At 39.7% G+C, this 27,847-nt stretch overlaps 1 protein-coding gene across 1 annotated transcript in view; it reads left to right on the top strand.

Annotated features, from left to right (window-relative positions):
* HTRA3 (HtrA serine peptidase 3) overlaps nt 1–26,838 on the top strand; it is a 40,150-nt gene extending 13,312 nt beyond the window's left edge. Inside the window, exons 3-9 of the mRNA XM_063457739.1 lie at nt 5,909–6,134; nt 7,492–7,686; nt 11,594–11,626; nt 18,800–18,914; nt 19,974–20,022; nt 20,724–20,819; nt 25,983–26,838. Of these exons, the coding sequence (XP_063313809.1) occupies nt 5,909–6,134; nt 7,492–7,686; nt 11,594–11,626; nt 18,800–18,914; nt 19,974–20,022; nt 20,724–20,819; nt 25,983–26,148 (880 nt within the window). The 3' untranslated portion in view covers nt 26,149–26,838. The remainder of the gene's footprint in view (nt 1–5,908; nt 6,135–7,491; nt 7,687–11,593; nt 11,627–18,799; nt 18,915–19,973; nt 20,023–20,723; nt 20,820–25,982) is intronic.
* Nucleotides 26,839–27,847: the final 1,009 nt, after the last annotated feature.

The raw sequence follows: 27,847 nt of genomic DNA, 5'->3' as shown, positions 1-27,847 counted from the left end.
AATTTGCTGGTTGGTTTAATATTACATGTTCTAAATGTACTTTGAGATAAGTAAGCCCTGTTAGAAATCTCCTATTATTTTCGACTTGAGCTCTGCCAAATACCGCAATGCATGCTGTGAAACATGACTATTAAATGGGACAGCCTATGCACATTTTATTATGTTGACTTTAAACTTGGAAAGAGGAAATAGAGTTTATTTTACAATGGGAATAAAAAAAATATTATCAGGCATTAATAAATAGAGCCAGACCGTAGACTTGTGTTATATAAAGCTTTAATTAGGGATGTATGATTGTTTCTATAGCCACATGGTTAATACAGTGCCGTTTGGGGAGATAAAGTGTATTCAGTGATTTCCTTAAAAATAATTTCAGCAAAGAAAAATAGATTGCTTTGTGTTGCAAAAATAGATGTGAAGGGCTAACACAGCACTACAGGAGTGAGGGAGCACACAGGATCAGTATAGAGCATTTGCTAGCCCAGCATTGTGTGGGTATGATCATGGGATGAAGGCCACAATCTCAATATTCTAATAGCCTGACTGACTGGGATACTTCATGGTGGACCACAGTAGCACACCAGTTTTCATAGGTGGCAATAGGAACGAGTTTTCTTCTCTTGGCTATGCACAGATCTTTCTGAATAGTTATTATAAACCTTTTATGGAGGAATTGGTCCACCACCTAGTAAATATATATTATGCAATTATTGAGGCCTTGATCAATATAGTGTTATTGCTCAAGGAGGGATTGGATGGTACAAGGGTTGAAAACTATAAACCCATCTGGCTTATCAACTCAGATGTTTTAGTGAAGGTGCTAGCCAACAGGCCCCTTCTAAAAAGACTGATTTATCCAGATCAAGTAAGATTCTCCCCAGACAGATATTTATATGAAAATAGAAGACAAAATACTTACCTAGTGGACATCTTACACTGAACATACTTGCTTCATGTTATTTCTGGACATAAACATATAATTTGACAGAGTGGAATGACCTTACTTGTTGGTCTTTTAAGTACATCCTCCAGACCGTACCTAACACTCTAGGCGAGTCACTCTACCTCTACGCTAACTTGAGAGCCCAAACCATTGTACATGATTTCTCATCGCTGTGAGTGCTTACACATGCAGATGATGTTTGCTCACCCTGTCCAATTCTGTATCACCCATGCCCACCTTGCAGAACTTACGTACCTCTTTACAAGACTAACCTAATTAAAACCAATGAAATGCTCTGAAAATTATTTCCGGAGAAATTATTTTGCCAAGAATGTCTAAGTACATGTCCTTAATCTGTTTGATCACAAATAGCTGATGACAGTTTTATATGGAATTATAAAACACAGGGTTGCAAGGAAGATTATTTACTGCCTAGCGTATTCAGAGGTCTGTGTCTGCCCAATTTCTTTATGTGTTATTACTTGGCTTCAGATTGCCACATGGCACAGGATAGAGGTTGGATAGAACTAATCCAATCTGATGGGCTCTGACCCAAGAAAGTTTAACATGTGGCTACACAACTTTACTGAAGCCTAAATACTCTGCTTTAGTCAACTCAGTGAGGATCTGCGATGCTATTAAGCTGAAACACTCATTATTTTGTTTGCCCAGCGTTTCTGTAACAGAGGCTTACTTCCATGGATGAGATCCAGGGACTTAGAAACTATATAATCTGTAAGGATAGAAATATATAGGAAATATAAATGATACATATATATATCATTCAACTTAGCCCTAGTGATTATCATTATTTACATTTTTTTTATTATAAAAAATTAATAAAATCACACGGACAGTAAGGAGAGCCCTAGTGATGCATTGGTTGAAGGATATGACCCCTTCCCTTTGTGAGGTTTTGCATAAGAGTGATGGATAAACTGACAGCAAAAGTGTCCAATACTGTTCAATCCATCAGGCCTCCGTTTAATTGGTTTGAATCAGAATTAGAAATGCTTCCATTACGTTTTTGAAACTCTTCAAATTATTTATCAGTAAATTCTATGGCAGGGATAGGCAACCTTCGGCACTCCAGATGTTGCATCATGGGAGGTGTAGTCCAAAACATCTGGAGTGCCGAAGGTTGCCTATGCCTGTTCTATGGGAATGATTGTAGATTTATCACTTGGAAAGTTTTTTTTTTCTAACAGATTGGAATAATTTCTGATTCTGGTTCAAACAAGTGAAATCAATGTCTTAGTAAGGTGTGTTTATTGAGGGGAAAATATAATAATATGAACTATTTTTTTTCCAATCTGTAACAAGATCTGGCAGAGATTATGCTTTTCATTACTTGCTTTTTGTTACAGTTTTGTTGTTTAATCTTTGAGGGCATATAGCCTCTTTCTCAAATATTAAAATGAGACAGGACAGATCGTTCCTGTGATACATTTGAGACATTGCATTTGTTTCTTTGTGACACCTGTTTTGAGAAGTTGTATGTGAATACTGCTTTGTATTGTCTGTTTCAAAACAAAGAATTTTTAAAAAGTAACAGTCTCTCTCCCCGTTACTATATGTAATGGCCATAGAACCACTAGCACACCGGATCAGACAAAACAAATTTATAAGAGGGATTCACATAGGAGACACGGAATATAAAACAAACCTCTTCGCCAACGACGTGCTGCTGTCTCTTTCCCAACCAGAGACATCCCTACCAAGCCTGATGACAGAAATAAATACATATGGGGATAACTCCTATTATAAACTGAACGTGCTTAAAACCCAAGCCATGGGGGTGGGGGAGTTGGGGGAAAAATGTGAGGGCACTTAGAGACACGTTTGCCATGGACTGGAGAGATGACCGCGTCTCATTCTTGGGGATAAAACAGAGATCACAAACACACTGAGAGCCTGGGACAAACAATATCTGACATGGAGAGGCAGAATAGCAGCAGTAAAGATGTCAATATTGCCAAAACTTCAATACCTCTTCCGCACGCTGTAGATTAAGTTGCCCATGACATACTTAGATGCCATCCAGAGACAGATAGTGCAATTTGTGTGGGCCAAGAGGATTAGAGTGGCGACTGAGATTCTCCACCATCCGGTGGAGGTGGGGGAACTCGGTTTACCCAACGTCAGATTATATTACAGAGCAGCCATAGTAGCGTCTGTCCTGATGACCCACGTCAACCAGAACCCGCCCCAATGGGTGACAATTGAATCCTACTGGGCCAGACAAACAGAACTGAAGTATTGGCTCTGGATACCATGCCTACACAGACCTAGATTAGATTCAATTTTGCCTACCACGACTGTGATGTTCAAAACATGGGACCTGGTTCACCAGAAGCTGAGCTCTGGAGGACCATGGAGCATACACTTAGCACAACCGACGTTTGACCATCATATGTGGGAGAGGGGAGGTTGTACCCACACTAGACACCTGTACTCAGGAGGAGCATTGTTGCCATTGCCGGACTTACTGACCAGTTTTGACCTTCCACAAAGAGCAATTTTCCCTTACTTACAACTCAAATCGATATTGCAGACTCAGATCAGCCTTAACGATCCACGGGGGACTACAACCCCCTTCGAGCGGGTGTGTGAGGGCCTAGCCCCCCCGAGACGGGTGCTTTCCCTCTGCTACAATGCGATACTCAATTACGATACCCCCTCCCTTACTACACACCAACAAGCCTGGCAGGCGGACCTACACACCACTATTACTGAGAAACAATGGAGGACATAATTTACTGCACATAAGGGGAGGACGGCATGTGCCACACACCTCAAACAAATTAGGAAGCTGGGGTACAGATGGTATATGGTGCCCGCAAGACTAACACTCATATATCCAGGGACAACAGACAGATGTTGGAGATGCGGCAAGGCCAAGGGCACGATGCTCCATATTTAGTGGACATGCCCGCGTCTCCAGCCATACTGGACCAAAGTGGGGAGCCTCATTGCTGACATAACACATAAACAAGTCACACTTACACCTGAACTTGGGCTCTTATTGATGGGATTAAGGGAATTTGACCACAATGAATCCATTCTAGTGTTCCATATCCTGATAGCGGCAGTAACATTGATAGCAAGAGTGTGGAAGGGAGAGAAAGCACCATTATGGGGAGCACTGACACGTCAAATCTCAACGAATTTAGACTATGAGCAAATGGCACGAAAACACCTTAGATCGGGGAAACCGGTACAAGAAGTCATAAAGAAGTGGGATAGCTACCTACAAGGTCAAACAACACACGAAGAAAATGACACGCAAAACACATAAACCCCCCCCCCCAAAAAAAACACTCACCTACAGTACGCTTCGCACCAACACCCAATCATTACTGAGTTTGCTGAACCGCTAGGGTCCTGGAGACCCATAAACGTGAATACCCACACTGTAAATATGTGTAAATAGTGGTACAGAGTAAGTTGGGGGGTGGGGGGGGAGCTACTCCACCAAGCAGGACAGTGTCTAAAATGCACTTACATCAGCCCTAGTACCATGGCTCACATCCCACAGACGAGAGGGAACAAGGCCTGTCCCATTACAATAGTTATACGGGAGGTACAGGCAGGGACATAGGTCCCAACTCGGGTAACCCCAAGACGAATATAAGTCGTCACTCAGGCAAAGGCCCTGAGCACAAGATCTTGAGCTAACGACGACACATACCGCTATAAAGGGTTAACCTTGCAGAACACAACACAAGGCGTGCGAGTTATAAGTACAGAAAAAAATAAATGCTGATGTTGTCCAGCTCAAAGAGACAAACTGTAAACACTGTGATAATTTTGTACTCTAGTACCCTTTTCTTATTTCTGTACCCACACCCTGAACAGCAAAATAAAAATTGTCAACTTGGAAAAAAAAAAAATAACTGTGATCCAGGAAAATTATGAAAAACTTCTTAACTCCAAGCCTCTCAGCCATCACGATTTCCGGGTCTTGTCCCACCATCCTAACTGTGTTCTCTGAATATCACGTGCACATTATTATATGCATGTGCGCTATGCTCAGGTCATTAGGGCACTTCATAGGTCACTGAAACAGTGCTCTCTGCATGGTCTGCTCTTAGTGGGTCAGCGAACTTGATTGGCAGGCAGACTGGCTTGCTTTTAATTCTAGAGGCAGACCTGCAAATTTATTCACTGGCCCCTATTAACCCTCTCACTGGTATCTCCCTTCACAAGATGCCGAAGTTGGGAGGTATGTAATTCTCACGTGTTTAAACTCATAATTCTTCGTGTAGATAAATATATTTATAATTTGGGTAGTTAAATCACCACAATTAACTTTTTAGTGAACAAGCCACCAAGACAAGAACCATATTTAACAGATAGGGTTGTCATGGACCCAGGGTTTCAGGGTTGGGGTTCCTCTTGCTTGGTTGGGAATTTTACAAGGGGCATTTGTTGTTTCATGTTCTTTGAACTTTATGGACAAAATGGAGCTGAGTGCTTTGGTGGGGCTGAGAGTTGTTTACAGCAAGAAAAACAAGGATTTATGGAAAGAGGAAATGTGTTGACTGTTAATTACCCTATTGTATGCAAATGACCCTCTGTGGGTATAACTACCCCTGCACATCTGCAATAAAGTCAGTTCTTGTTAACTCCTACATGTAGTCTCGACTCATGGTGTGGGGTAAAGACTATAATATGGCACCCGAATACTTCGACTCGGCAAGGTTATATCGGATGGTTTGAAAATAGCCTAGGAAGCTGAGAAGTAACAGAGGTACTCAGTTGGAGGACACATAGGCCATTACAACTGTCAAGTAAAACACTATTTAGTGAACAAATCCCAGGACAAGAAACATCATTCACTAATGGGAGTAAAAGTTGACTTTCAATGTTGACTTTCAATGTTGTGTAAGACCATTATGACATTGTCTGTAATGAGATAAAGTTAATAAGTGTTGTATAATTTTTCCTATTGTGTCTTTACAGGCATCCTTTATTTGGCCGTAATATTCCTTTATCAAGCGGATCGGGATTTATTATATCCGATATGGGTTTAATTGTGACCAATGCCCATGTGGTAATGACAAGTAGCAACGCTGTTTCTGGTCGCCAATTTCTCAAAGTGCAGCTCCACAATGGAGATCCATACGAGGCTACCATTAAAGACATTGATAAAAAGTCTGACATTGCGACAATCAAGATATTTCCCAGAGTAAGTCACTGCAAAATGATTATTTTATATTATTTATTTTGTTTAACGTATGTATAAATTTTTTCTTTCTTCTGGTAAAATGGCTTAGTGTAGATGATATATAAGAGCAAATCTGTGCGTAACTCAAAATATGGCGCAAACCTTCATGGATTTTTCACAATGACAGTACGTTTTACCACTTTTTTAATGGTATGCGAGACATGCTAAGTGATGTGCAGAAATATCTTCTTCTGTTATCCTGTGACTGTTTGTCCCTGTCTTACAGAAAGACATCATGTATATTTTTCAAAAAAATGCAATCTATGTAATTTATATCTAAAATCCAAATATCATGTATGATAAAGCTCTCATTGACTGGACACAGGCTTTCCATATACCCACTATCATGAATATTATGGACACTTACACAGTCCGCTCATTTATTTTCATTACATTTTCAGTTATTGTGTTTCTTGAGTCTCAAAATATAGACAGAGTTATGTCATCAAGTAACCGTCTGTTATATGCTACTCAATTCATCTGTCCCTATATCAGAAAATGTATGTAAGAATAATCTTGAAAATATAAAATATCTTAAATATTCCACAGTCACAGTTATACTGTTTATTAATTCAATGTTATGTAAAAAGTAACAACAATCAGGGAAATAGAAAAACAGGGTAATGGCTGGGAATATTTATTTAAGTGAGAATTGAATGAGAATTTCAAAATTAAAGGGACACTATGGACTCCTAAATCATTTTAGCTTGCTGAAATGATTTATGTGAGAAGAATGTGTCCTCTTATTTTCATTTTACAAAAAGAGCAGATTTCAGTAAAAATTGGCATGTTTATAAATTAACCTGGTCACACCCCTTGGCTGTCAATCAGACAACTGGCCATGTTACTTCCTGGTTGTTTAGCTCAGTGGAGCTAAACTTAAGAGTCAGCACGTGCCCAGAGTTATGTTTGTATATCAGCTATTCTCCGTTCAGCCTCTACACAGTCAGCCCTCCTGTAAATCCGGCCTGTGATTTTCTCTTCCTTCAGATTGTTAGTTTGTTTGGACAGGGCCCTCTTCACATATTGTTAACGTATGTCAATCATGTTTTGTTAGAATTACATTTTTGACTTATTTCCTACTACACAGCGTTGCTGAGTATGTTGGCGCTATATAAATATTTGCAATTGTAATGTGAAAAACAGTGCTGCTCCCTGTGGAATATTTACTAAGTAGTTAAAGAAAAAAATGCACATGTCTTAATGTCGTAGATGCACTATTCATTCCTTTTCAGTAACCACAAAAAAAAAGATGTCTCAGCTATTAGTTTTATGACAAATAATGCCTGTAATCACGTTTTATATTCTTTGTTTCTAGAAAAAGTTGCCAGTCCTCCTCTTAGGGCACTCGGCTGATCTGAGACCCGGAGAGTTTGTTGTAGCCATTGGCAGCCCGTTTGCGTTACAGAACACTGTCACAACTGGCATCGTCAGTACTGCCCAGAGAGATGGGAAGGAGCTTGGCTTGAGAGACTCTGACATGGGTTATGTTCAAACAGATGCCATCATTAACGTGAGTTCTATTATCACTGTTTTATGTGTGCATGTAAGTGAAAAACCAAATAGGTTGCCCTTCAATTAGGCCCCATTCAGGTCTCATAAAAGTTTATACTCGTTTGTGCTTCTAGAGAGAGCCTATACCAGTTGTTTATCAGACTTATACCACCCACAAGGGGAGTTCAGATCTCCCAACAAGTCCCCTTTGCATGATAAATTCATTTTGGCCTTTATTTGGCCTGATCAGTGAGTTGAGAGATCTGATACATTTCTAGGCAAAGTGAGCAGGGGTCCACGTCTGGATCATACGTTTGGCTTATGGAGTGCCTAATCTTATGCACCTAAGTCACAACAGTCCTGAATGCTCTCATGCATTCTGTTAGGGCTAGTATATATGTGTTCAAGGCTAAAAGTGTTATCCAGATGAGGACACCTTGCTTGCCGTCCCAAGAAGGTGATCAGCTACAACACACTCCCCAAGCCCAATGAAAGCATAGTGAGTGTGGACTGCCAGACTGCTCATTTTGGGTGGCTTTAGCCTGGAATGCAAAGTATATAGATTTTTATAGCAATGGTGCATATGGGGTAAAGAGTGTTTGAGATCCAAGCAGAAACTAACTGAAGAAAAAGCTATTATTTTATTTTCCCATTTTCCGTGTTCTCATGGCTTCTGTTTTTGGTTTAGATGTGCAAAACATTGTGCATTGCTATACCTCTAAGTATACCCTAAAATATCCTTATAAATCTTCAAGGAGTTTCTGTTCCCTCTTCGCCATTGTCCTCTCTGCATCCCTCTACCTTTGGCTGTCTCATTTTTCACCCCTCTGCATTTTTGTCTTATCACTTATAACTGCCTGCATCCCAAATGCCCATCCCCTCCTCACCTAGCACACTCTTAGCATGTGCCTCTGCCAGCATCCTAGTTGGTAGTGCCCTCTTTGGCTGACAGCACCATCAACATATACGGTATACTATTGTCAGCATTCTCAATCACCTATTTTCCCCTGGCATATACATCCACTGGCAACATGTATTGTCCTGTGCTTTGTTTAATGCAAACATATTTAATTAGCTGCACCTACCAGCACAACAACCATTGGCCTGTGCCCTCATTGATGCATTCTTTTGTGCTTGGCGCCATGCATCACATTATTATATACCGTACTTCATCTGTTTTCCTTCCATTCTCTGACAGCTAATGGCATTGCAGTTCAGTGGCTCAAGGTCAATAAATTTTATATATATATATATATATATATATATATATATATATATATAAAATTCAAATAGATGGCTGCACTCACGGTTTTTTAGATATAAAAGTCCAACGTTTATTGTAGAGTCATATAAAAGATCAACGTTTCAGTCCTCCTAAGAGGACTTTCCTCAGGATCCTGAGGAAAGTCCTCTTAGAAGGACTGAAACGTTGATCTTTTATATGACTCTACAATAAACTTTGGACTTTTATATCTAAAAAACCGTGAGTGCAGCCATCTATTTGAATTTTCTGGATACACTAGCCACATTTGGCTGGCACCCGGTTACTAAGGGATGATATAGCGTGAGTGCAGGAACCACTTTGTTTTTTTTGTTTTGTTTGTTTTTTTTTGTTTTATATATATATATATATATATATATATATATATATATATATATATATATATTTTTTTTTTTTTTACTATTTTAAATTATCACATTTAATGTAGCATATACATACTGCATGTTTAAACCAACATTCCGTACCCTTTATTGAGTAATTAAAGTTTTTTGGCAATTGTTCTTGTTTTCTTGACTTATCTCACCCATTTATATCTCGCTGTATATTACATGAAATATAACTGTAACTGACAAATGTTGCTCATTACGAACATATTCTAACTGCCACTGAGGTCACCTGTTATTTTAACCTTTTAAGGAACTTCATGGAAAGATTTGTTCCCACAGATGTTTTGAGGGTTTATTTTAATGCTTTTTCCGGTGAGAACTCAGAATTATTAGTTCCAGCTAACAATGACACATTATGTAATGTACTTAGCCAACACCTGGGAGAGACACAAGTCAAAGTTTTGAGGTATATTTGCTAAACATTGAACTGAAAAACGTGTCTATTATAGCTTAGATTTTGTATATTTAGGGATTCAGTCAATTTGGAGCAATGAAGTCTGCAACAAAATATTTTATTGCTCCATACGCGTGTACCCCCCAAACTACTGAAAGGAACACTTCAATGGTGAGACAGTCTCCCCGTCACAGTTCCCCTCTCCTGGTGGAGATTTCTCGCTAGTCAGTGAATGCATGCCAGGCTAACTCATCATAGCACCAGAGGTCCTCTGAGGTCAACACAAGCACAGCGCACTGAAATTCTCAGTGCAGTTGTCATAGTGTGAGACACAAACTTGGTTTCTTGTTGTGTCAAACACCAGGGAGCTAACCTTGGATTGTGGGACAGGACCCCAAACTCAGGACTATTCTGCCAATCCTGAGACAGATTGCCGTATGCAATCCAGAGATTCTCACACGGGATAATTTCAACATTAACATGATATTTCATTAAAGAGAGAATTCAAAGCGAATCAAAATAGCCCAACTGGAAAAGTACTCTAAGTCATGGCTGTGCTCATCTATGCTTTCTTTTTCGGCTACTCTGGCCTTAGATTTGAAATTCACTTTGAATTCACCCTGAATTCTTACATTATTAATGTTTTTATGTGGACATTTTTTTCACAAATTTCTGGCAAAAATTATAGTGATTTACCTTTCACTTAATTTTTCAGTCACAAGCTGCAGTCACAAGCTGTACTTCCGCTGTTATGATTTTTCAGTCTAATGTGTGATATTGCAATATAAAATGGTTCAGGTTCGGAGGGCTAAGTGTGCAAAATAAATAGAACAGATAAACAGATTGCTATTGTTGTATTGATGTTCATCGCTGTCAGGATTATTCTGTAAAGTGACAAATGTGGGGAGTTTAAAGTGAATTCAAAGTGATTTCCACCATCAGGCCACAATAGCCAAAGAAAAACAGGATTGACTTGGAGTATTTTTCTAATCCTGCTATAGTGTCCTAATATTCACAATGAATTTTTGGCAATTCTCACTCTAGTGAAAAACCTTGTATAAAATGCATTGATCAAGGGGTTAAAAATATTAGTAAAAAAAGACTTTTGAAACCCAGAGGGAGATTCTCCCTTTCCTACTGGCTGACCGAGAAGGGAACGGAATGAAACTACTCTGCACTCTTTGAGTTAGTTGAGCATGAGCAAGGCACGTCATTCTTAAAGGTTTACTCCAGCCCACTGTAGTTGTTATGGTGCCATTCCTAGGTAAAGAGGCAAACCATTTTGTAATGGTGTGCCCTCTTACACGGGTCCCTGCCAAGAGCCATGTTTCCTCTGGAGTAGGCTGAATGACACCAGTCTTTTGCAGAGCTGCATAAGTCGAATGCTGATTCATTCATTGGTTGAGAGTGGTCAGCTGATGTGCTCCGCCAGTGAATTCTTGTTCCGGGCTAATGATGTACTAATGATGTACATTTTTTATCCATGTTTTTGTAGCTTTTCTTATGCACATACAGAACACTGCAGTGGTCATGGTGCTTAGAGTAGCCCTTTAATATGCTAAAACATTTAAACAGCAATAAACAAAAACTTCCCTTAACAGGAAATCATTTATATGTTGATTTGTATTAAGTTATATTAGATTAGGGGTTCCCAACCCAGTCCTCAAGTACCCTCTACCAGTCCAGGAATTAGGGATTATCCTGTTGTGTCTAAAGTGTTTTTTTTCTTTTCTAAAAACACCTTAGGCACAACAGGGTAATCCCTAATTCCTGGACTGGTAGAGGGTACTTGAGGACTGGGTCTGGAACCCCTGTATTAGATGGTAATATTGCCACTAACTGAAATGTATTTTCCTTGTTACAGTATGGAAACTCTGGAGGTCCTTTGGTTAATTTGGTAAGTGTGGCTTTTCTGATTTTACATTACTATTACCATATATTTATATTGTCAATGATTGTTTCAACTGTGAACTGTGTTTGTGCTGACACGGGCACTACTATAACAATATAGACCCAGCCTCTCTAATACCCTGCCCATGAGAATAGTATGATCTTTTTTTTGTAATGACCAATTGTAACAGTGGTGTACAAGAGTTACCTGATTTGAAAGGAAAAATAGTGCCTTTTCAAATGAGGATTGCCATAGGTTAAACAGAGGGGGAGATATGGTCTCTGTTAAAACCTCCTGACCCCAAGGCAAAATATATATATATATTTTTTGCAGTTATTGCAGGTGATTTTTCATTTTGCTGTAACCTGCTCCAAAGTATGGTGGCAAGTGAGCCATTGTTTGCAAGGGCAGAATCGAGGTCCCCATAGGTGACGTGTAGGCAGAGATATTGACCGTGAAAGATGGCCATGTCCCTCATACAACTACAGTGAAGAAGTGTCAGTGTCTCTTGCAATGTGTGGTTATGTCAAACGTCACGAGGGTGTCCTCAAAGCAACACTTTCATCCCCACCTTTAAAATGAATATTTCACAAAGATACAATCTTTATGAAATACTCACATTGGCTGTGTTGGGCTTTCAATTAAATACAATTGGGATTTCAATGAAAAGATATACTAAGACAAAGCAGGGACTACTTTTGCCAAGCTACCTTTTTCCAATGCTTGACAAGCTTGAGAACCAGGCCTCCAGGCCTAACTACCTTTAGTCAAGCCTTGTCAAGCCCTCAGACATTAGTAATGCTAGCTGAGAAGAAAAAGGCTCTGTCTATAGAGGATCCAGCGGTCTCGTGCACAGGAGCACAATGCTGATGTTGGCACCAGGAGCCGAAGAGGACTGAAAGGAAGAGCATGGCGGTCACCGTAAACGACAGTTTCAGGAAGTATAATTTACTGTCTCATCAGCCACCGCACTGCCGGTGGAGCAGTTACCAAATTATTCAAAAACCCTAGAGCTGCTTTATTTAGTATAATTAAAGTATAATTGTATAACGAAACAGGAATATCTGATCTGTCCTCCCTATGGTTTAAGATGGAGGATATGCATCGGATGATACTGAAGTTTCCCTTCATATTTCAGAAGCACACCACATGAAGGGTTAATAACATAAGATTAATAGTATATAGGCATCACAAAAGAGATCGTGTAGAAATGTAGCATTGTACTAGATCCTCTATTGAAGCCTAACCTAATGCAGAATGTCTACAAAATTACCCGCCCAATGGACAATTTTGTTTTTGACATTGTAGAACCCTGTGTAACAACTATTACTTTCTGTACTGTTAACATTAAAATTAACATTGTACTCTCTCAAAAAAAAAAAACACAGCCAGAAAACAATAATTAAGGGCATTTTATAAATGCCATGTTTTAGAGGCAGTTTTTTTTATTTTTTTTTTTTACGAGAACACGAAATGTGGAAAATAAACAGGGTAATTATTTAAGCTGTATGTAATTATGTAATTATTTTAACTATCTTGAAATTTGCAATTAATCTAACTATTCTTCACAGTTTTTGTGTGTTTTCTTTTTTATTGATGGGCAGATAGAAAAACCACAGACAAAACACAAAATCTCAATTTAAGTACAATGTATACATAATGTATTTAATCCTTCTTTAACTTTAGTTTAATCTTTACTAGAGATCAGGAATGCATAATGTTATTAGTTCTTGAGGGCTTGAAACCAACTCCTTGTGTGATACACTTTGAAACTATTTGGCTCAAACCACGTTTTCTAACATAATACACCTGGGTCTGGGTATTAACAGCTGAGATGAGGCTTCTGTGTCTGTGCGTTATAAACATGTGCACATCAAGCCATAATCCAAACTAAATAATTCAAGTTTGAGTGGGTCAGGAGAAGGGAAAGCTGTTAGGAAACTCAGAAAAAAAAAGAGGTAAAAGATTGCTGTAAAGTATTAACTACTTCAATGCTAAACACTTATTGTTTAACACAATGTTAGTAAAGCATGTATTTGAAAGATCTAATTCAAACCAAGGATAAGTAGGTAATTGGGCTAAAAGCTACTAAATGTCACTTGAAATTGCTGCTCAGAGATACATAAAAAATTAATTATATAAATGTACATAATTTTCATTTTATGTAGTAGTTCTTTGTTTACAGAAATATTGGGGAATAGTATATTATATTATTCTTGGTAATCACATGGAGTTAAATTTCTTCCAACATTTTATCTACAGGTGATACTCCAAAAATTAGAATATCGTGCAAAAGTTCATTTATTTCAGTAATGCAACATAAAAACTAATATATGAGATAGACGCATTACATGCAAATCAAGATAGTTCAAGCCGTGATTTGTCATAAGTGCCATGATTATGGTTACAGCTCATGAAAACCCCAAATCCACAATCTCAGTAAATTAGAATATTGTGAAAAGGTGCAATATTCTAGGCTCACAGTGTCCCACTCTAATCAGCTAAGTAAGCCTAAGTAACACCTGCAAAGGGTTTCTGAGCCTTTAAATGGTCTCTCAGTTTGGTTCGGTAGGAATCACAACCATGGGGAAGACTGTTGACCTGACAGCGTCTTACCTGGGCTAAAGAAAAACAGACCTGGTCTGTTGCTCAGTGGTCCAAAGTCCTCTTTTCTGATGAGAGCAACTTTTGGAGGCACACACTGCAAGATGCTTGAAGTCCGGTGTGAAGTTTCCACAGTCTGTGTTGATTTGGGGAGCCATGTCATCTGCTGGTGTTGGTCCACTGTGCTTCATTAAATTCAGGGTCAACGCAGCCATCTACCAGGAGATTTTGGAGAACTTCATGCTTCCTTCCCCAGACGAGCTTTATGGGGATGCTGACTTCATTTTCCAGAAGGACTTGGCACCTGCCCACACTGCCAAAAGCACCAAAGCCTGGTTCAATGAACATGGGATTACTGTGCTTGATTGGCCAGCAAACTCGCCTGACCTGAACCCCATAGAGAATCTATGGGGCATTGCTAAGAAAAAGATGAGAGACACGAGACCAAACAATGCAGAAGAGCTGAAGGCCGCTATTGAAGCATCCTGGTCTTCCATAACACCTCAGCAATGCCACAGGCTGGTAGCTTCCATGCCATGCCGCATTGAGGCAGTAATTGCTGCAAAAGGGGCCCAAACTAAGTAGTGAATCCATATGCATGTTTATACTTTTCAGAGGTCCGATATTGTTCTATGTACACTCCTTGTTTTATTGATTGCATGTAATATTCTAATTTACCGAGAATGTGGATTTGGGGTTTTCATGAGCTGTAAGACATAATCATCGCACTTATGACAAATCACGGCTTGAACTATCTTGCTTTGCATGTAATGTGTCTATCTCATATATCAGTTTCCCCTTTTACATTGCATTACTGAAATAAATGAACTTTTGCACGATATTCTAATTTTTCGAGTATCACCTGTAAATGCCTTGATTTACTTCACTTGGATCCAGTGGAGGTTGGTGAAATTTAAAAGTGGTGGGGTTTCAGACTACTCCCCCAGAATTCACTTAACCTGATGAACCTAACACCGAATGGCAGCCCCTTTTCAATACAGAGTTAGTATACCTTCCAACAATCAGGAGTGGAGAATCAGAATGGGGTGGTCATTCCCTGAAGGCAGCACAGCACATGCACATCATTAGATGAGCTCCTGCTATGAATGGGCACTAGAATTTTGCAGAGAGCAGTGCTCTCTAGAAGGTCCTGTAGGTTGGAGTCGGCCAGACTACCCCTAACCCTACCCCTAACCTATTTCCTAGCAACCCTACCCCTAACCCAACCACTAACCCTACCCCTAACCAAACCCCTAACCCCAACCATACCCCTACACCTACACCTAGCCCAACCCTTAACCCCAACCCCTAACCCTACCCCTAACCCTAGTAGATTTAGGGTTAAGGTTATGGTTAGATTCCTGTCATCATTCCCTTAATTTTCCCTCCCTCTCCTGTTTTGCCACTTTTCAGAAGTCCAAAGCACTTCGGCTTTTACGAAATTCGGCACTTCGGCAATTTGGACATTCGGTCCGTATAGCCAAAATTCATCCGAATTTAAATTCGGACCAAAATGAATTGCACATGTCTACTGATAGCATTAGTAAAAGTATATCTTACTAAAACTGGCAGCAGAATGTAAAAATAATATCTGCATTTGAGCATAGTGCTCACATACAGTAAACACAGTTATATAATATTTTTCTAAAATAAAGATATTTAAAACGGATATAACTTCATCACTCTCTGTAATGCTAATGTAATGCAAATCATAAAAATGGTTCTTTTACTCCTCCCCCCTCCCTGACTGTAGAAATATGACTTCTTAAAGGAAGCAGAGGTGAGCTGACATTGTCAGAACATTTGCAGCTATTAAATTGGTGTAACGGACCGTTTCGGCATAAAAGGGGAAAAATGCGTTTAGGCGATAATCCCCTTTTCTGGATACAGGCACAGCTACTGCAGAACCCCACACTCCCGATCTGGATACGAAATAACACTCCGAACTGGAACAGCTGAACAAGAAAAGCATACAATCGGCTTACACTCTTGGCAGTCAGCTTACAATCCAATCCCCCCCAAGAACGAGACGACACTTCATTTTGAGGGTTAAGCAGGAACTGTGGACTGGGACACCCAGTCTGGCTTTTATTACAAACAAGTACATACAGGACACTCCCAGGGGGAGGATGAAATTAACCAATCACATGGATGTACCTCCCACACATTTCCTCCCCTTAGATTAACACTTAACACAATTATACCGTACACCTTTTTCCCCAATTCCTGGATGTACCCCAAATACATAGGCTACACCTCCAAAACAGGTATCCCCTGATAGCCCTTATTCAGGGGGACAACATATGCAAGAATCAGCCCATTCGGATAAACGGTTCGGGAGTTATGGGACTTTAAAGTATTGACCGACCGCATGGGTAAAGTATCCGAAAACAGTTCCATGCATTTTGGCCCTGCGGTCGGTCACAAACAAGGGAATGAAAACAGGCGAATTGCCTGTGTTATAGAGCCTGGAGAGGGTTTGAATGAATTCCCTTGTTTATGGGGTTCTTTCTACCGAACGGCGGGTCATTCGGTAGTTTCCATACGAATTTCTGGAAGTATGGAGGTCTCAGCGGTGTTTGCCTAGTCAAGTGTCCGATTTTAGTTCCAGACACTCGACGGCAAAACACCGCTGTTCGGTAGTTTAAGATGGCCGCCGCCACGTGTTGGTTTCCTGAATGGCGGCCACCCAGAGGACACAGAACACATTACATGATTGCCAATTACCCGTTTGCAACATTGTTGCAAACGGTAATTGGAGGCACACTTAATCCTGGGTGGTCTGGTTGTTCGGTAGTTTCACTCAATATAATGAATGGAGTGATTCTACCGAACAATCAGATGAAGGCTGCATATATATATATAACCCAGGTTAACTGCATACATAAATACATATACAATATACAGGCAGTACAATAGGATATGCTTCACAGTCTTAAAGGGACAGTAGTCCCAAAATGTCCATTGCTGATTTTAAAGGGCCAGTAGCAGCAATATAAATTAGTACATGCCCAAATATAGTCTTTAACTATACTAGAGCATAAATGAGGCCGAGTGAGGCTTTATCGACTAAATTTCATTCTGCCAAATACATGAAAGCAAAAATGTCTATACTCGATTCTGCATGTGAAATGGTTAAACAAACATTTTAAAAATGCATTTAATCTTCCTCTAAACGTCGTCTCTATGAATCTGTTATATATGTAACAGTACCAGGGCTCGAGTCCTGCAGGAACGCGTGGGAACGGCGTTCCTGCACTTTTGGTCCTGCAGGCACTCAGGGGGCGGCAAAAAATGCCGCCCCCAAATGCCCCCCGTGTTCCCCCTGTCATGGGGGGGGGCAAGAGGTGGCCTAATGGCCACCTGAAGGACCCCCCCCCGGCCGGCTCTTGTCTCTCTCTGTCAGACGCGGCGAGGGAGCTGTGTCCTCTCTGCTCCCTCTCGCCGCGCCGTTTGCCGATGCTGGGAGCCGGAATATGACGTCATTTCCGGCTCCCGGCATCAGCAGACAGCCCGCGCGGCGAGAGGGAGCAGAGAGGACACAGCTCCCTCGCCGCGTCTGACAGAGAGAGACAAGAGCCGGCCGCACTGAAGCCCCACTGGACCCCAGGGACAGGTCCACGCCAGCTCTCCAGGTAGGGAGGCTGGGTGGACATTTTTAAATTTTAAAAAAATATACAAATTATTTTTGTGTATGTGAGTGTGTGTGTCTGTGAATGTATGTTTGAGTGTGTGTATGTGTCTGTGAGTGTGTGTGTGTCTGTGGGTGTATGTGTGTATGTCTGTGTGTATGTGTCTGTGTGTATGTGTGTGTGTCTGTGAGTGTATGTGTGTATGTCTGTGAGTGTCTGTGAGTGTATGTGTGTGTGTCTGGTAGTGTGTGTGTGTCTGAGTGTGTGTGTGTATGTGTCTGGGAGTGTGTGTCTGTGAGTGTGAGTGTATGTATGTATGTGTGTGTGTGTACGTGTGTGTCTGAGTATGTGTGTGTGTGTGTCTGTGAGTGTGTGTGTGTGTGTGTGTGTGTGTGTCTGTGAGTGTGTGTGTACGTGTTTATATATGCATGCAAGTTTTTTTTTTCTGGTGGTGGGGTGACGGGGGAACTCGAGTGAGTTCCCACACTTTATTCCCCAGGACTTGACCCCTGAACAGTACGTATTGCTACACGCAACAAGCATGTAGTGATGGGCTTAGAGCATTAGGTGAAACTCTCAGCCAACCACTGGACGTCAAGCAAATGCTTCCCTTTGATGAGCAGCTGAGGGGAAGACAGAGCAGGTGGTACGTTGGGAACATATAGACACACTGTTACACTGTTCAAAAATGGTTTAAAACTGTAAGCTAACTGAAAATTCCAGCATTGAGATGAGGTTGTTATGGAGGTTGCATGGCCCTTTTATTATGAATTATTCATTATACAATGTATTTATTCGTTATATAATGTTCATTATACATTTTTGTTTCAGATCATATCATTAATTCTTTGTATACTTTATTTACAGAGTAAAACTGATACATTGTAACTCCGTCTGTAAATACAATGACTTAATTTCCCTCTATTTTCCAATCTCTAAACAGGATGGGGAAGTAATTGGAATAAATACACTTAAAGTTGCAGCTGGTATTTCTTTTGCAATTCCTTCTGATCGCATCACACAATTCATGACAGACTCACATGACAAGAAGATTAAAGGTACAGGTACATCAAACAAGTCTTATACACAACTAGTGAGGGTTGTGGTTTACTCTGTATACCTTGTAAGGTAGATCCCCAGATGTTTTAAAACTGTGGCTTCCATGAAAGACATGCAAAGCATCATGGGAGTTGTAGTTCTAAACATCTGGGGATCTACCTTTTGGGCACCCCTGCTCTAAGGACTTTCAAATATACACATCTTTTTTTAATCCAATTTACCATTCAGTGTTAACTGAAGGCTATTCCAACCTCTATGTTAAGCTTAAGTAATAATAAAAAAATGAAAAAAAACAACATAAACCTCTGGATCTTACTGCTATCCATGTGTTTATTTCCTGCTCTTTTACCGGTCAGGTTTTATTTTACTATCATGTACAGTCACTGCTTTAAATAAGAGCCAATATTCTAGATTTTATTGTAATACTTGTAATGCCTGTTTAAATTTTCCACCAGAGAGGAGGTTTATGGCTAAGACAGGGTAAGATTTTGCAAACTGCTGCAAATGTGGTGCTCCAAAAATCAGCCGACAAGGGACAACCTCAAGTTTTATATTTTATATTATGTTTAAACCAGTAAATAACAATGTACTAATCAAGAAGAGAAAATAATTAATGGTGATGCATGTCTCTTTGCAGAGCTATAGCATTTTACCTTCGTCAGGCAAAGTATAGTAAATATTTCTCTTTGTATTTACATAGTATGTGTGCCAAAATAAACTGGCCTTGTCGAAATGCTTTTTTCAAATATATTTTCAACAACACACTTCTTATAACATTATGAAAATGAATGTATACCAGCATAGAGCGCTTATCAGCATATGTTCCTTTAAATATAATTAGAGTGTAAATAACTACTTTGCTTGGGTTACTCTTGATACATATTATAAGTCTGGGTTCTAATTATTTTATTGGCGTTGTGATAGTATTTGTTTCTGGCAAGTATTATAACAAGTATAGCAGATACAATCCTGTGCACTTGCTAACTAGATACTTATTATATTAAATACATTTTAATAGATAATGCTAAATAACTTTTCGGCAACATCTGCTTTTACAGATGGAAAGAAGCGTTTCCTTGGGATAAAGATGCTGACAATTACTCCAACGTAAGTTTTTAAAATAGATATTGCAAAAATCCCTTTATGTGTTTCTTTGCAAACTGTTGGAGGGTTCATGTTTCAATATCTCGCATGCTAGTATTAAATCATTTTAACCCTTCGAGCGGGGGACATTCTGCATTTTATATGCGAAGTTACATGTCCATTATGATAAGAATCATGATGTTTTTAGCTGTTGGCTGATGGGTGTTAACAAAACTGACATGAATCTTAAAAATGCCCCAATTTGTGAGAATGTATATACTAATCAGTTGGAGTAGGTGAATTTAATGTTAATTTCATCCACTATGACTCAAATTGTTCCACATATGGTATCAATATAAACCAATTGCTACACTCCCAAACAGCCCAGTTGGTTTTAAGATGTGTTTAGATTTGTTGGCTTAACATTTTATCTGTTTGAGAATGGATTCACAAAAAACATGCCTTACATGGGAAAGCAAAGTGTGCGCTCAAGATCTCAAGTGTCGAGGGACTAAAAGAGGGGCAACTGGTTGTCCCCTCCACCTGTCAGTCAAAGTGTTAAAATAGTTAGCTGATATGTTTTTTTATGAAAAAAACGGATGATATATGATAACATTGGTATGTAAACTTAGTTATAGTATTTAAAAAAAAAATACTAATTTCTTCTCTGACCTGTTCAGATATTTGGAATTAATTCCTGATAATATCATGATTTTTCATTTTAGACTTGTAGAAGAGCTCAAGTTAAACAATCCTGATTTTCCAGATGTTAACAGCGGAATATATGTACATGAAGTACTTCCCAACTCACCATCCCTAAGGTAGGTTTGATCCAGCAATGAAAATGTTCTTAAATCAAATATACTACATTATATTGTGTTAGCTACTTGCAGAACTGGCCTATAAGTCAGGTTGAGTCCAAGAAACAAGGTGGCATTTTTGGAGGGTCATCACTTCAGGAACCAAGGGAGCAGCAGATTCAGCTGAAAACACCCCCAAAATTAGGAAGGAGTTGGGGGGGGGGGGATTGTGAATAGGTGCATGCCTGTATAATTGAGTGAATGTCTGTTTGTCAAGAGAGCTGGCTACATTTGGCTTGGGGGACATTTGCAAACAAATAGTCCAATCTGAGACCAAATGATTAAATTCCACTCCCTGTGTTAATTTTATAGTAAATGGTTTACACTAATACTGCAAGAGCTAGAATAGAAATATCTTAAAATAATATAGATCGCAGATCGACACTCTCTGACATTTGGCCGACACCGAATGCATGCATGAAATGCTTGATCATGCATTCATTAACGTCGGACATAACGGATGACATGGAATGCTTTAGTTAGGCCTTTTTTAAAGCCTCAGTGTAGCCCAAACATATGTGGACCAATAACCTTTGTGATTACATAAGTTAAAAATCTTCATATCAAACACTAAATTTGTAGTTGGTAAGTATAATTTTAGTGTCATGTACATATTTAATATAAGCATTGTTTAGCTTTTAAAGAACTCAGTATCAAACCTGAGTGCTTTGAAGAAGGCAATCATGCAGTAGAAGTAGTATAGAATAATATGTGGATAACTAGCAGATATCTTGTATCATACATGGATCTTAGATTCCGGTTATTCTCTCACCTGTGCCCCCTTCCTCAACTCCTTCAACCCATTGTATATAAGTCAGCCAGGTATGCCATATCTTCCTATATTTATAAAACATTTCTAACTATGCCCATCTCAAATCTTAGGAGGGATAATAGTCTATTTTAAGGAACCAATTCCTTTTGTAAGGTGACTTTGTGGTCCTTATGAAATATAGTAGGGATTGTTTGTATTTAGCAGGTGAGATTAGGTATGTATGTAAGATAAGTATGCCTAAATCATGAGGTATGTTGATACCAGTAACCCTAGTTGCCATTTCTCCCACCTCCCTTCAGCATTTGCTCAATCCCCCACATGTCCACCAAATGTGCTGTAGTGTACCTGTGTCTTTCCCGAATCTCCAACACATTTGTAATTGTGCTGGATTGAACCAATGGATGTCATCAGGTGTAATATACCATATAGAGAGTAACTTCTAGTAAGTTTCCTGAAGAGGAAATCCAGGGTGGGAGTGAAAAGATTTTCATCCTGTCTTCCTCCATAAAGGAATTGGGTAATTGTTCCAGATCTGGGAAAAAGAGGGTAATCACAAGTGAATCAGTGAATCATTGGTTGGAGGAGTTTATAACACTGAAAGTAACCTGTGGAATTGCTTGATCATGACGACATAGCTGTTCAAATTTAGTTTCACTCTTTAGGCCAGAATCCGGTACATTTAGAGTCTTTAATGTTTCGCCATATAGGCCTTTGCCATTTAGCTAATTCCAAGATAGTCTTTAGTTTGCCATCCTAGAAAAGACTAGAAAGGTTTTATTATTTTAAGTGTATTATTAACATTCACTTTTATAATACTGTAATTGGCTGCAAAGTAGGCTTGAAATGCAGTGAATGTCAGCACACAGAGCTGTTATTAGGGGGGTATTCATTAGGAGAGCTTCCTACCTTAAGAAGCAATCACAAAACAAAATACTCACCCTCCTCAGGGCCTTGAGAGACATCACGGCATCTCACTACTTAGTCCCAACCCCAACCAAAGCAGCACAAATAGCCCAAACCCAAAAAGAAATGAATGATTTTAAAATATCCCGCACAATGCATAACCTGCACAAAATCTCACAATTCTTAAGAAAAGTGGCACTTCCGCACAAGACCAAAATTGCCAATTGCAGGACCCTATTTCCCTACCAGAAATAGAGCAAGTAATCAGGGACTTACCTTCACACAAATCACTGGGCCCGGATGGGTTACCGGATGTTTATTTACCAGAGATTCTCCTCCATCCTTGTCCCTCTCTTCAATACAGCCACAGAAACCTAATCACTCCTGAAAGAAATGCTTGAGGCAAATGTAGCCACCTTACCCAAACCAGGCAAACCCCTGACTAAATGCACTAACATTAGGCCCATTTCCCTATTAAATTCCAATGTGAAGATCAAGGCTAAAATATATGCGACCAGGCTAAGTTCTATTCTCCCTACCATCATACATTCAGACCAGGTCGGGTTTATTAGCGGTAGGTAGGGGGCAGATGGAACACGCAAAGCACTCACACTTTTACACAGCATGCACAAACTATCCAATAATAATATACTATTGTCCCTAGATGGCGAAAAGGCTTTCGACCGCCTGCATTGGTCTTTCCTGCAGACGGTCCTGGAAAAATGTAATTTCCAATCCCATTTCTCAGCAGTAGTCAAGGCATTATATAGCAATCCCACAGTCAGGGTCTTCTATGCAGTCTTTAGATCTGACCCCTTTCACATAAAAAAAAATGGGACTAGGCAGGGTTGCCCCCTGTCACCCCTACTGTACATAATAGCGCTGGAACCACTAGCGGCCATGATACGATCTGACAAGAACATATAAGGGGTACATTTTGCAGACAAAGAAATTAAACTGAACCTTTTTGCAGATGATATACTCTTAACCCTCACTAACCCCTCAACATCGCTGCTGGCATTCCATGACATAAAAACACAGGCCATGGGGGTGGGGGTGGGGATGGACGATACCTACTTATATGACTGGTGAACTGACTACGTGACATTCCTTGGGATTAAGCTCCCTTTTCAATTATCCTAACTTTACCACCTAAACTATGTTTAATTGAGTAAAGGTGTTTCTGCAATTCTACATAACTGGAAACCTAAATTTATCTCCTGGTACGGACGAATAGCAGCAGTTAAAATGGTCATTTTACCAAAACTGCAATACCTGTTCAGAACAGTCCCATTAAAAGCCCCATCTGCATATTTCAAGGCTTTACAAAAGCAGATAAACATGTTTGTCTGAAATGGAAAAAGGCCTGGGATAGCAGTGTCCACGCTCTATAGGGCTACACGCAATGGAGGCATGGACCTACCCAACCTGCAACTTTATTACAAGGCAGCAATTCTAAACAGTCTAGTGTCAGCTCAACAATACCCCAACATACCGTAGTGGGTTCAAATTGAGCCATACTGGACAATGCGGCATATCCACTCTAATATGGCCACCCCTGTCCCAAAGGCCAGACCTGACACAAGCACTTAGCGCCACAAACACAACCCTAACTATTTGGGACACCTCACGGAAACTCCTGGGCAGCTGCCACCCTACCTCCAGGGCTACGCCTATCAAAACCTTATGTTTACTAATCCCTGAGTTTAATTTTAAAACATGGAACAGTTGTAACCTTACATATCTTTTCAATATACAAACTCAAGGGAAACTGCTGCAGATGGTGTAATGTTGACATGGCTTGTTCTGGGCGTTTGAAGACAAAGTATATAGTTTACTTATTTATTATACAGAGTATACTAATGTATTAAAGGGACACTATAGTCACCTGAACAACTACAGATTCTTGCATTTGTTCTGGTGAGTAGAATCATACCCTTCTGGCTTTTTGCTGTAAACACTATCTTTTCAGAGAACATGCAGTGTTTACATTACAGCCTAGTGATAACTTCACTGGCCACTCATCAGATGGCTGTTAGATGTGCTTCCTATCTCAGTCTTGCCTAGTGTGCATCACACCCAGGGCCGGCCTTAGGGGTGTGCGAGCTGTGCGGCTGCACAGGGCGCCATGGTGCAGGGGGCGCCCTGCGGCCGCATAGCTCACACAGCATGTCTGTTAGCCGCAATGCTAACAAGGCATTTGCCTTGGGCGGCATTTTCCAGGGGGCGGCAAAAAAAGCCGCCCCCAAATGCCCAAGGCAAATGTCTTGTTAGCATTGCGGCTAACAGACATGCTGTGTGAGCTATGCGGCCGCAGGGCGCCCCCTGCACCATGGCACCATGCCCCCTGCACATATGACGTCATATTCCGGCTCCCAGCCTCACTCTGCGGCGCGCGAGGGAGCTGAGCAAACAGCTCAGAGGAAGTGCTCCCTCGCCAGCCGCCCGCCAGCGCCGCCGGACCGCCCAGCAGCCACTGGACCACCAGGGAGGAAGAGACCCCCCCCAGCATTCCCAAAGGTAAGAAGGCTGGGGGGGGGTGTCTAAATTAATTTTAAAAAATGTGTTAATGTGGGTGAGTGTGTGTCTGTTAGTGTGTGTGTGTGTATGTTAGTGTGTGTGTGTGTATGTTAGTGTGTGTCTGTTAGTGTGTGTGTGTGTGTGTGTGTGTGTGTGTCTGTGTATGTTAATGTGTGTCTGTGTCTGTTAGTGTGTGTCTGTGTATGTTAGTGTGTCTGTGTCTGTTAGTGTGTGTGTGTGTCTGTTAGTGTGTGTCTGTGAGTGTGTTTGTCTGTTAGTGAGTGTGTGTGTCTGACTGTGTGTGTGTGGCTGTCTGCCTGTGTGTGTGTGACTGTTTGCCTATGTTTGTGTGTGTGTGTGTGTGTGAGACTGTCTGCGCATGTGTGTGTGTGTGTGACTGTCTGTGTGTGTGACTGTCTGTGCGTGTGTGTGTGTGACTGTCTGCGCGTGTGTGTGTGTGACTGTCTGCGCGCGTGTGTGTGTGTGTGACTGTCTGCCAGTGTGTGTGTGTGTCTGTCTGTGACTGTGTGTGTGTGGCTGTTTGACAGTGTGTGTTTGACTGTTTGTCTGTGTGTGTTTGACTGTTTGCCTGTGTGTGTGTGTGTGGCTGTTTGCCTCTGTGTGTGTCTGTTAGGCTATTCTGAGGCAGACAGGGTCAGAGCCAGCAGCTTCAGGCTTGAATACAAGTAAGATTTTGCAATATTTGGTAAGGCAAGAAAGGGCCAGCAGGGCTAGATGGTGGTTTTAACACCATAGGGTCGGAAATATATGTTTGTGTTCCTGACCCTATAGTGCTCCTTTAAATTACCGGCTCATGAAATGCGGTAATTGTTGCATTTTACAAAAATATTATCTCTTGCTACTGAATGTCACAAGTAAGTGCTAATGATGGGAACTGACACTTTAACACCGTTCTCTCCTTCCTGCAGAGGTGGACTTAAACACGGGGATATCATTGTCAAAGTGAATGGACGCCCGCTGCTGACTTCAAATGATTTGCATGAGGCTGTTCTCAATGAATCTCCTTTATTACTTGAAGTGCGACGAGGAAATGATGATATGCTTTTTAATATAGAACCTGATGTTTCAATGTAGTTTGAGAAATCTGCATTCCCAAGTTGGATAAATTGTCCTAAACTACAAAAATCTGATTGATGGAATTAAAATTTACAAAACTGGTGGACTTAGCAAACTCAGAACAATGCAGGAAACTAGAATGTGTTATCTTTCTAATTCACACTTCCTTTATTTAGGGTTTGTTTCTTGCATTATATGTATATTTTAAACAATTGGAACTAACTAAGTTTAACTTAGACATGGATACATTGTATTCATCAGTATGAAATCATTTTCAAACGATTTTTTGTTGAGCTTTTTTTTGTATTTTTTTTTATTCTCTGGGCTGAATTAAGCCATCAAGACTGTTTATGGCCCCAATTCTTGTTTAAAATGTGATTTTAAAAAAACCAAAACATTTTATTACATCATTCATTTAATAGGATCTATAATTCAACCAAGATCCTGGAAGATACGTCTCTATGAATTACTCTTTTCTAGGGGATTACATTGATTGCTTGAATCATGTCAGCATTTTATATTATATGAAGAACTTAGAGGCCAGTCTAAATGCTGAGAATTTTTTTAACATCATAAATGTAAAAAAGACAACTAAGGAACACTGTTATGAAATCTGCTGCAAGTGTGTTTTCTTAGGCCAGTAGAATATGTATATAAATGTTTTAACTTGTATGTGAAATAAAATATAAGCACTTATACAAAAATAAATTGATTTATGGGTTTACATTTCAGTATTTTAGCTGATTATGATACTAATGCACACACATAGATTTGCACGTTAACCACTTAGCTTTCAGAATGGAATATAAATGTTTTTCCTTTTATGCATTTTACAGAATTAAATTTAGTCCTTAATGTGAGGATATTTATGGGGATGAATTATTATTAATTTTCATTAATTAAAAATAATATTTTTTTAAAAATTATTAAAGTTAATAATCTTTATTAAAATATCAGAGCTTGATATTTCATTGGCGCTATTTCCAATTAATTATTTAAAATAGACACGTAAATATCGCATTAATATCACAACTTTTTATCAAAATTATAATATTTATTTTTGTCAATAAGTGTAAATGTACATGCTAATTAGTGAACAGTTTTCAATAACATTGAACAAAATATAACATAGTTTAGTGTCACAATCACAGTAAAGCAATTTCAGACTCTGTTAGAGTGACGGGATTGTTAGTTCATGACAATTTCAATCAACATGGTTAGCATATAGAATATTTTACTAATTTACAATTGATTGTGACAATCAGCAAATAGTATGTTACTATTTGTTAAATTATAAAGAACCAGATGAGTAATCAACATATGGATTATTATAATTTAAAGACAGATTTTTCCGAAATTTTTTTTTTGTTCTTTATTTATGGTGTGCATGTGGTAACAAACAGCTTGATATGCCACAACAGCATTTACAAGCATAAACATAACAGGATTATTAAACAATGATGTGGCATTCAGGTAGGCTGCACCTTTTTATATTTAAGTATGCAAGAGAAACATAAAGAACACACCTAAGATCTTAGTGGTGCGTATCACACTGAAAAAACAGGAAGTAGACATGGGTGCGTGCCGTGCTCATCGCCCGAGCCTCTAAGGTGGGATATTGTATATCTAGGGCCAGTGGTAGGTAGTAGTGAGTGGATTTGGCACTTAAACCATATCATGCATTAGCGAGGTCCTAGGTATGTGAGAGAGACTACAG

The sequence above is a fragment of the Pelobates fuscus genome, chromosome 6 (genome assembly GCF_036172605.1).
Source record: "Pelobates fuscus isolate aPelFus1 chromosome 6, aPelFus1.pri, whole genome shotgun sequence".
In the NCBI taxonomy this organism is placed as follows: Eukaryota; Metazoa; Chordata; class Amphibia; order Anura; family Pelobatidae; genus Pelobates; species Pelobates fuscus.
This window is presented reverse-complemented; position numbering and strand designations above follow the sequence as displayed.